The 10,334-nt window shown below is 38.7% G+C and overlaps 1 protein-coding gene across 1 annotated transcript; it reads left to right on the top strand.

Moving 5' to 3' along the window:
* The first annotated feature begins 553 nt into the window (after nt 1-553).
* On the top strand, nt 554-9,107 carry sdhaf3 (succinate dehydrogenase complex assembly factor 3). Its single transcript, XM_042434590.1, has 2 exons — nt 554-911; nt 8,676-9,107. The coding sequence occupies exons 1-2, from the start codon at nt 735-737 to the stop codon at nt 8,868-8,870; spliced, it is 372 nt and encodes a 123-aa protein (XP_042290524.1). The 5' UTR covers nt 554-734; the 3' UTR covers nt 8,871-9,107.
* The last annotated feature ends 1,227 nt before the right edge of the window (nt 9,108-10,334 follow it).

Below are 10,334 nucleotides of genomic sequence, written 5' to 3'. Positions count from 1 at the left end.
CAGGTGTTTCCACTAATAATTAGACCCGCTCCAGATTTACGTTAACTACGACCTGACGTCATCACACTATGCCATGAAGGCAATAATCATCAAGATTTAATCTATGACTTGTTGTTTACTAATTCCAGGTTAGTCAGTCAGGGAAAAGACATACAATTCATGTGGGTACCGGCACATTTAGGGGGGGGGGGGGTCTTTAAAGTCACCAAATCTAGTGAGAAAGTTGTTAAGTTGCCAAAACTAAACCACTATGCCAACAGTAAATACACAGTTCCATTATGCAAAAAGTGTGGTAACAGCATCTGTGACTTTTGACCTTTGTGTAATATAAAGGCCTATTTTTATACAGTCTTAACCAGTGGAAGCAAACCATCATCACCTGTCTAAAAATTTGACAGAACTCAATGAAATGTTTTATAAAATAAAAAGTTACTTAATTTACTAGTTTAGCAGAGAGTACTGTATAGTTGCGTAGTTGCAGCTTTTTCTTGTCTATTGCTCCAGTCCTGCAGGTGGCGGTGATGCGCTTATAAGCTGCTTTGCTTACCGCCAATAAAACCGAGGCAGAAGAAGATATGATTCATTTCCGGCATAAACAAGGACATGTGTTAAATAACTGCCCTTGTGAATGTTAGTTTCTGTCGATAACTCTAGCTGCCATAATGTGTGTCAGAGTCTTTTAAATCACAGGACAGTTTAACTTAAACGTCTGCTGTTAGAAACGGACTTAGAGAATGGCGGCCCCGGCCCATGTCTCCAGAGTCCGCTCACTGTACAAGAGGATTCTGGTCCTGCACCGGTTCCTGCCGATAGACTTAAGAGCCCTCGGTGACCAGTATGTGAAAGACGAGTTCAGAAGACATAAAAATGCATCAGCCGCAGAGGTGACGAACTTCATGACAGAGTGGGAGGTAACATAACATAACACAACCAAATAACTCTCATTTTAAAGTTCACATGAATGTTGGATGCACTTTGTTGTTACACACCTGCTACTACTGACGACCTCACACGGAGTCGCTCTTTCTTTCAGTTTTGCAATGAATTTATCACAAAACACCATTTCCTACAATGTAATGTACCGTGTCATTAAAGTCATTTCTGGTTAGCCTTGTTATCTAAATCTCATTCTACAAATGTGGTGGGCGGCAGAGTTTTTTACTGAAGAGTTTTTTAATGGATTTAAATATCCCGAATGAACCACAACACTCTTATAAATCCTTTGATTGTATCAAGTCGTGACCTACGAGTTTTCCACGTTTGCAGATTAGGAAGGATGCTTTAAATCTGGAGATTTTATAAGCGAGTTCAGCATGACAGTCCCCCTGTGCAAGAGAGCTGTCAGTAGGTGTCAGGATTTTACAGACTCCTCATATTTTATTTGTTGAATTAGCTGTTTGGTGACATTTTTAGTTTTATTTAAATTCTGGGAGGTTCTCTCAAGGAATTTTTTCTGAATACTGCCCAATAACTGAGCTACTTGTCTCTAATATCCCCTAATTTTAGTACTAGACTCCACAGTTCTTTCCAGGATTCTACACAGCAGATTTATTAGAAAATTAAAATAAACTCTTACCACTTTATTTCCCTAAATGATAGAAAACTGTAAAACAGAGGGGATCAGTAATCAGATTCTGATGAGCATTGTCTCGTTATCAGTTTAATTAGCCCTAAAGCCATGTTGTAAATGTAGGGCTTTGTCTGTGTGAAAGGCTTGCTATTTATGTTAAATGTAACATATGTATTATCTTTTTATGCTGTTAGTGAAGTTGTCTTAAATACAGGCTTCAATATGCAGTAAAACACTGCATAGTCTGCAGCATTGGTTATCTGTGCATTGTTAGTGTCAGTTGATCACCACATGATGGCAGAGTAGCTTCAGTAAACAGCCAGATAGCAGCAGAGGACTGTTGGAAGTGCTTGTGTACTGGAATCAGAGTTGTGGTTATCACTCTTACCTGCACAATCACTGTGAACCTTTTGTAACAAGGAAAGTGAACCAGTGTTCTCACCCTCAGTGAAAGAGTGAATGAGAACTCTGGAATTAAACTGTAAATACAACCTGTGACTGTAAGCCCCACCTGTCCAGGTACGTATTGGGAAGTGATTGCCAGGACAGTCTGATGCATCAGAAGTCTCTGCACTGGTCAGGTGTCTGTCAGAAAATATCACTTTGAAAAGAGGAGAGAATCCAGTCGCCTGCTGTTTCTGTCAGATTCTCCTGCTCTGGCGCAGCTATTAATCCTTAATTTTAATTTATAATTGGCCTTAGTTTAAAAATTACTAATTCATGATGATCAGGAGCGCTTTAACATACATCGCTGTAGGCCCTGGGGCTACCGGTGTGTGTGTGTGTGTATGTATGTATGTATGTACGTATATATATATGTATATATATATATATATATATATATATATATATATATATATATATATATATATATATATATATAAACAAATAAAATTTGACTGAAATCTTTTTCAAGCTGTTCGCAGCAATTACACCAACATGTCTGCCCGAAATGAGCCAGATGCTTAAGAATAAAAGCACCAGTGGGTCTGCTTTGATTCATTTCATTATCACAATACTTTAACTTTATTATTATTATTATTATTATTATTATTATTATTATTATTATTATCATTATTATTATTATTTGACTTTATTATAACAGTACTTTATTTAACTTTATTGTAACAGTACTTTATTTGAACTGGTGTTACCATGTTAACTGCAACTGTAAAATGGTCTTAAAATGACAATAATATCGTTTATCACAATTATTTCTGGGACAGTATATTGACCAATAAAAGTAGTTGTCATGACAAGCCTACCCAGGCCTAAAGTTAGCTTTCTGTAATCTGAGTTAGAACACAATGACTGTAAAATCTCAAATTTACTGAAGGCTCAGAGGCCCTATCTAGATTCATGTGCTGATGGAAATCAGTACATTTGCAACTTATCCTCCAGTTATCAATATAATCTTAACCATGTGAGCCTGCCAGGTCTTTTTTATGTCACTATGGGGGCGAGCCAATGTTTTCCAGCACAATTATGGACTGCTGGGGGATGGTAAATCACCCATCTGCAGGTAATTTCTCTAATGAAGTAGATGGTGATTGCAGCTGGAATCCTGAGAGGACTCTTTGTCATTGCGGTAGCTGTTAAGTCAGTGGGGAGAAGGTAGTCGGTTTCATTAAGCCTCACTGTATCAATATGCATTGTTTTAGAACCAACAGTCCATTTAAATTGGTCCCAAACAAGGACGAGAGGCTTTTGTCATATTTACACACTGCCTTGGCTGTCTTTCAAATGGAATAATTTCTAGGGAAACTTAGTTTGACAAAAACCACTGGGAAACATTCATGTCTGTGTACAGAGAGATGACAATATGGTCTCTGTCTAATTGCTGGCTCATCGGCCAAACCAAAACAACAAAAAGCCAAGGTTGTCGATTAAATTTAGGTGTAAAAAAAAAAAACACTCATACTTAATGAATGGGGACCTGAATTTCACTGCTGGCCCAATGCAAACAGACACCCTCATGGCCAGAGCTTTAAAAGGTTTTGTGTTAATGGATTCTGGTCCCAGGCCAAGAGAAAGCATTTCTAGTTTTGATTCTGAAGTCAAAAAAGAAAAGGGTCCAGGATTTAAAAAAAAAAAAAAAAAAAAAAAAGTAAAATAAGTAAATCTGCACTGATTTTGCATGTCAAGCTCAACTTTGGTGTAAGTTGATCTGCGAATTTGTGCTGTTGACCAGTAGCAAGCTGCCATGACATAGCTGACCTTTGAGGGGACAGAGAGCCATTCACTTTTATTTAACCTTCTCTCCTTTTTTTATTGAATGAAATGGTTTGCAATGGTGAACAAAATTCCAGGGGGAAGTAAACAAAACAGTAGAGAGTAACTAACTAGCACAAGCCCAACCAGGCAGAGTAAGTAGTTAGCTCGCTAGCTAGCTAGCTACAACTGCAACTAGCCCTGTGAGTAGTCACTACATCACCAAGCTTTCAAACCCAACTTTTTCACATGGACGAGTAAACTTAACAGCTATTGGGGATCAAAAATTAAGAATTAAAAGATACACTTACTAGATTGGGTGAAATGTGCTTTAGCTAAAATAAAAGCCAAAGTGTATTAAAGCTGGAACAGTTACTTGTGTGTTCCTCCAGGCTGTATGGCCGGTTTCTAATCAAAAATAGACCCAGATTGAGCTTTGACTCTCAGTTGGTTTGCTTTTTGTCTCACCACCACATAGCATTGTTACCTGTTGTTGGTCATGTAATTGCTTTTTACATGTGGGCTTTGGGTGCCCCAACGGACCTGTTGGCAGATGACATAGAATTCTAACAGAATTAATTTTAAAGAGAAAAAATGTAGATGCCAGTTAATAAATATGGGATAATGCATTTGAATCAAAAATATACCAACACACATTTGCACACATGCTTTCCTCAGAGTGTCTTGATATCCAATGAACTCAAACCAAATACGTAGTTTAATTCCACACACCTGTGTAAAGGTGATGAATTGGCTGATATTGACGTAACAAGACATTTGATATATCACAGTAGGAAAAGCACAGGTTTAAATAAAATAAATGTCCTATTATTGCGGATGCTGACTCACTGTCACACTGTCATGGCTTACTGGAACACATGAATAGAAACAGCCATCTTTCATGTCATTAACACCTTTCCTATCATAAGTCGAAATGTCTGCTGTGAAAAAGACCTATTATCACAGATATATCAATATAACTCAAGTTTGAAATATGTTGTTGTATGTATGTATGTATGTATGTATGTAGCAGTGTTAATTATCCCATTTTTAATACTCTAATTTAAAAATCAGCATTGACCTAAAAAAATCAGGTTTATCTATTTTGTATTTCCATCTTTGGTAGATGTTTGTTATGCAGAACGAGTAAATTTCAGGTGACTTGGAAACCATTGTCTGAATTATCTTCCAGAATGCACAAGAATCCACCAAGACTGATGTTGTTTACTGCATTTAATAGCTTTGGTTTCATTAATATTCATCGTGCTCCGAGAACATTAGTGTAATGTATGTGGTAGCTTTGTTTACACACCAAACTAAAAGGATGTTCCTGGTTTATTACAACTTGGGTCTTATTTTCATAGGTATATATTTTAGTAAGTACAATGTTATTTTTACCAACAGGAATGATGGCAACTTTACAAGCAAAAATATCAAACATTTTCTCGTTGCAGCTTCTCAAATTGTGAGGATTTGCTGCTTCTTTCTGTATTTGTATCATTGTAAACTGAATATCTTAAGGTTTTGCACTGTTGGTCGGATAAAAGAAGACATTTGAAGGCAAGTGTTTTCTTACATTTTATAGGCCCACCAATTTAAAAATTAGGGCCATTCCTCCTGTAGCACAGGCATTTGCGCCAAGCGCTGTATTTGACAGCTGTTAGGAACAAACCCTCTGGTTACAAAATGAGTATAGTGGAGCCCAAACAACTCTAACTCTCTCTTGAATGTCTTCCATTTTTTCAAGAGGAGTTGAATTTCCGCTCCATCTCAGCTTCCGCACAAAAATACAGAGGAGTAGGAACAGACGAGGAGCGAGATGCCGAATGAGATTACAAGCACTGAGTGTTTGGTGTGTAATCCAGTTATTTCAGAGGCACCCATGGGAATTCCCTGCTCCTAATAAATCGGCTCTGTGGGGCCAAACAAGCTCTCCCCAAAGAGATGTAGAGAGAAGTTCTTGTAAGGAACAAAGGAAATGATGAGGGAATGCATTTACTTATATGGATAAGAAACCAACATTTTAGCAAATCTGTCTTCAAAAGTGTTTAAGTTAAGCTAATGGCTGTAAGCTTTTGCTGTTAATCATCAAGTTCGTTGTAAAACATGCAACACCCTCTTAAATTCTCGATTTGGATATAGAAAAAGTTTTTAAAAAAAGAAAAAAACTCAACAGAAAGGGAGAAACTGATTCCTGCGGTTTACTTATTCATATTCTAGGACAAATTGGCTCACTCTGCTATTAGAAGTTAAAACCTTCATGACTTCAGCTAAGACTAAGCATGACTACTGGCGCGGATACTTATGTCATTGTGACTTGGTTTCATCCATATCCTTAGAATTCCCCAACACTCTCTTCCTATGTCATTTTTATTTCAACTTTTTAGTTCTCTGTCCTGCTGTGCAATATCTCCATGCATGCATAACCTCAACCATTCATTGGTTTATCATTTATAGTTCTCTCAGCTTCATCAGGGTTATTCTCTCAGACTTGACAAAACTCCTCCAGAGCCAGAGGACCTTTCACAACTTACATTATACCTTGTGACTAGTAAACTGACTCAAGGTGTGTAAACTTGGTGGGATTCCCCTTAAAGTAAAAATATAGTGCAGACCAAAGAGAAGAATAACAACTTTAGGATCAGATTTTCTTTGCATTAAACCAAAGTGATGGTCAAAGATCTTTCCAGAGGCCTTAACATGGCTTAATGACAGACTGACGTTAATGTTGCACATCCGCGGAGACAACAACCGTGAGAGAAGAATGCACACGTTTAGTCACCTCGGTTATTCCAATCAGTCCTTGAATAGAAAATTGAAAAGTACAAGTGTGACCAAAAATGTTAGAGTATTCCTTCAGGCTGTAACCCTCCTGCCTCAGGGGGGATATTTCCCTTTGGCAAATGTTCAACATAATTACATTATGTGCAGGAAAAAGCCTCTCAGATAAATGGTTTGTTATTGCTTACAGTGAGACCGTTCAAAAAACCCAAGATGCTTTCTGAATGGGCAACATGAGACGTTCACTGTGTGCTCTTTGTTCCGCTGATGGATGGCTTTTCAGAACTGAAACACATGGAGGTGGCCATGGACCTGCTCAGGATGACTCATGTACAGCACTGACAGCTTTGACTCATCAGACATGGGTTGAGGTTAATTAGGCAGTTCATTTTGTCAGAAAAGTAGATCTATGTGCACAGATCTGCCCTCAGTGATATCCATGCTGCAAAAATTGAAGAATATAACCTTAAAGGGGACTTATTATGCTTTTCCTTATTTTCAGTCATATATATAATGTTATAATGTCGGATGTTCATATTAAACATAGCCAAAGTGTCAGATAATGAGGTAAACGTATGTAGATTTATTACTTGGGAGCAACAAGCACCGGCTTCAGACTGCTCTGAATGCTCGGTTTCCGACAGTTTTTTTTCTAATTTCAGCCCAAGCTGACATCGGCTTGTGACGGATTTCTTTACATGGTCATCTGCTCCATGCGCAACATGCGAGTTCACTGCTGAACAAAGAGCTCCAAATATCTCCAAACTTTGCTGTGTTGACTGGTTTTTAGTGCCACTGATGAAGCTCTGCCAATTAGGTAAAGAATACGTTTAATTTCCTTTGAATTCTTCATTATAAAAGTCTCTCATTATTTAGTCATTTAAAAGCTTTTCATTTGAAGCAGTAAAACAGGAAATATTGGGTTTGCATCAGCGGCAACTTAACACAACTCTGATACGTTCTGCCCCTCAGCAGGCTTCCGGAAAGCTGGCCAATCTGAACGGAGTGGGCTCATCAGGAGGGGGCTTTAAAAAGACAGGAGCTAAGACTGCCTGTTAAGAGATGGAGGCTGAACTGAGAGGCTGTATAAAAGGCCAAGTTTTTTGAACTGTGATTCATGCATAGCTACTGCAGTAGAGTCCAAAAATAAAGAAATATAGATCTGGAAATGAGCATAATACATACCCTTTAAACCCAGAGAGACATCAGCACTGCCTGAAAAAAAACACAGCCCCCTGATTCATTTCAATGAGAGAGCTGAGAGGGGGAGGTGACAACATAGAAGTCTCTGGCAAAAAACCTAGGGTAGTACAGCGAAAGAGTTAAATCTGGTTCAACATTTGCTTCAACGCAGTGCAACACCATTCAGCAAGGTGCTGCATCGGCCAATTAAATATGTGCAAGCGGTTACGACAATGACTAACAAACTGCTCTTTGTTGGTGTATAGGCTGTGGTCACTCTCTAACATAAGGTGTGCATGTGTGTGTGTTACAGAAAATAATAATAAAAATAATAATAGCTTTATCTGCATAGGATTTTTTAAAACAGCCAAAGTGCTTCACAGGATCAAAATAAGATAATATAGTAAGATTTTAACAATAAGAAAATTACAGTGGACATGAAATCAATAGATTAGATGAAATAAGAAAAATGTTATTAAAATAGGAAAGGGAAGGAAATGTAATAAAATAAATACATTTCTGAGTTTCATATTTTGGGGTTTTGGACTGAAAACAAGCCATTTGAAAACTTTGAACTTGAGGAAATTGCGATGGACATTTTCAGTATTTTCTGATACTCTGTAGACTGAACAATTAATCAAGACAACAATTGGCAGATTAAGCACCAATGAAAATAATTAGTTGTGGCTCTGTTCTTAAGGCAGAAAGTTAGTAGAACTAGAGAATTGTTTTAAGGCTGACATTTGTTTAATAATCATTGACTTGTAATGCATATCCATCTTGAACCATATGTTCTACACACTGTGTGATGTGTTTAATGGGTCCGAAAATGCAGATGGGTTGGAAGACAAGGTGCTAAATGCTGCTGCTATTCCTGTCTGTGTTTAAAGTGGTCTGTTTCTGTTCCGCCCTCCCCCCACACCCCCTGCAGAACTACAAGAACACCTTACAGACTCAGGTACTGGAATCAGTGGGGGACCAATCCAGCTCATTCAAGTTCGGGGCCAACCTGTCAGATGGGAAACTCGGCGACTTCCAGAACGACCAGATCGGCCAACTCTACGAACTCATGCTCGAATCCACCAAACCTAACAGACAGTTTAATATCCAGGAGGACTCCAAGTGAGCCAGTAGGTCACTTGTGCACAAAACAGAAATATACTCTGACAACGGAAAACGGAAGGTGCTATCATTAATTCAGACCACTAATATATTATCTCTGAGTGCCTCAGATGAAGAGTGGTACTCAAAGTCAGAGTAGAGGCTTTTAAGAATATGAGATTGTATTAAAGTGCTGTGTAATATCTGTATTCCTGTTCTTGTCTATTTTACTGTATGTGACAATAAAAGGAGGTTCCTCATGCTTTTCTGCAGTCACAAGGTGCATTAAGATGGCACTAATTAGTTTCCCTTGTCAACTTTTTTCACATGAATACAATTTTGAGCTCATGTTTGTGAACGGAAGGCACCGAGATGTGTCTCCTCGGCAGATGCGCCAAGAGCTCACATCAGTAATGCCCCTTTCAGCCTCAGTGGTGATGTCGCCATTGTTCGGATGAAACTCATTATCCATGGGGAAGTATAAAACAATTCAATCCACACAAAAACAAAAGCCATGAACTGTGTGTGAGGGGGAGAGATGGGGGTGTTAGAGCTGTTATAAAAGTCAAGTCATGATTGTTGACGCACTGATTGCTTCCCACAAAGCTCAGACATCACAGTAATTTCTCCAGAAATAGATAGTAATCAGTCATGCACCATACAAATGTATAGACCACTACCAAGAGTCTTCGTCCTGCATCTGTTCAAAATAAATGCCACTTTGAACCCCTACCTCCCACTGACTCCTCAGATTCTGTTCTGATAGACATTGTTTTTGTTGTCCTTTGAAATTTCTGGATAATACCTTTTGTCTACAATTCTTTACGGGCCTGACAGCTGGTATTGATCTTTTACTAAAATCCAAATTTAGCCTCTTTTTTTTTTGTCCACCTCTTATATAATGCTCTCTTACAGCCATAGAGGTGGGATGCCTCTCTGTTGCAATCTTGTTTTTTTTGTCTTAATTTAAACTGACAAGCTCAAGACAAGTTTAATCATTGTGTTATGTTCTCCCCTTTCAAGCATGCACCCAGTGGACCTAGTAACCTTTCCATAACACTTTCAACATGACATAAGTCTGAATTGGATAAAATAAAAGGTGGCTGGGAGCTCCACACTGCTGTCCTGTATGGAAAACAGATTTCGGAGCTCTCTATAACCAAGGATGGAGATGACACTGTTAGAGACTAGGGATATAGCAGTACGGAGTACAGTGTAAACATGCTCAACCCAAGGGAGGCAGTTTTATAGGCTCTGGCAGTACTTGGCCTCCGATGCTCTCCAGTTCTCTTAATACACCCATGGTCTGCATGGCCGCGAGGGCCCGCGTTGGTTCTGTGTGACGTCAATTTCGTCATCTGCCCATGTCCACGGCGGTCCACACAGATGTCTGCACACATCCCTAAATTTGTGAACGTGTAGACTGTATGCATTGCAAGTGTGCCAACTATGCATATGCTACAAAAGCAAACAGAAATGCCTGTCTCAT

The sequence above is a fragment of the Thunnus maccoyii genome, chromosome 15 (assembly GCF_910596095.1).
Source record: "Thunnus maccoyii chromosome 15, fThuMac1.1, whole genome shotgun sequence".
Classification (NCBI taxonomy): domain Eukaryota; kingdom Metazoa; phylum Chordata; class Actinopteri; order Scombriformes; family Scombridae; genus Thunnus; species Thunnus maccoyii.
Note: the sequence above shows the minus strand (reverse complement) of the source record. Positions and strands in the feature narration are given on the sequence as shown.

Excerpts from the sequence above, each read along its gene's own strand:
- sdhaf3 (XM_042434590.1), top strand. The coding sequence starts at position 735 with ATGGCGGCCCCGGCCCATGTCTCCAGAGTCCGCTCACTGTACAAGAGG. Across the intron at positions 912-8,675 it reads ACTTCATGACAGAGTGGGAG|AACTACAAGAACACCTTACA; the intron begins GTAACATAACAT and ends CACCCCCTGCAG.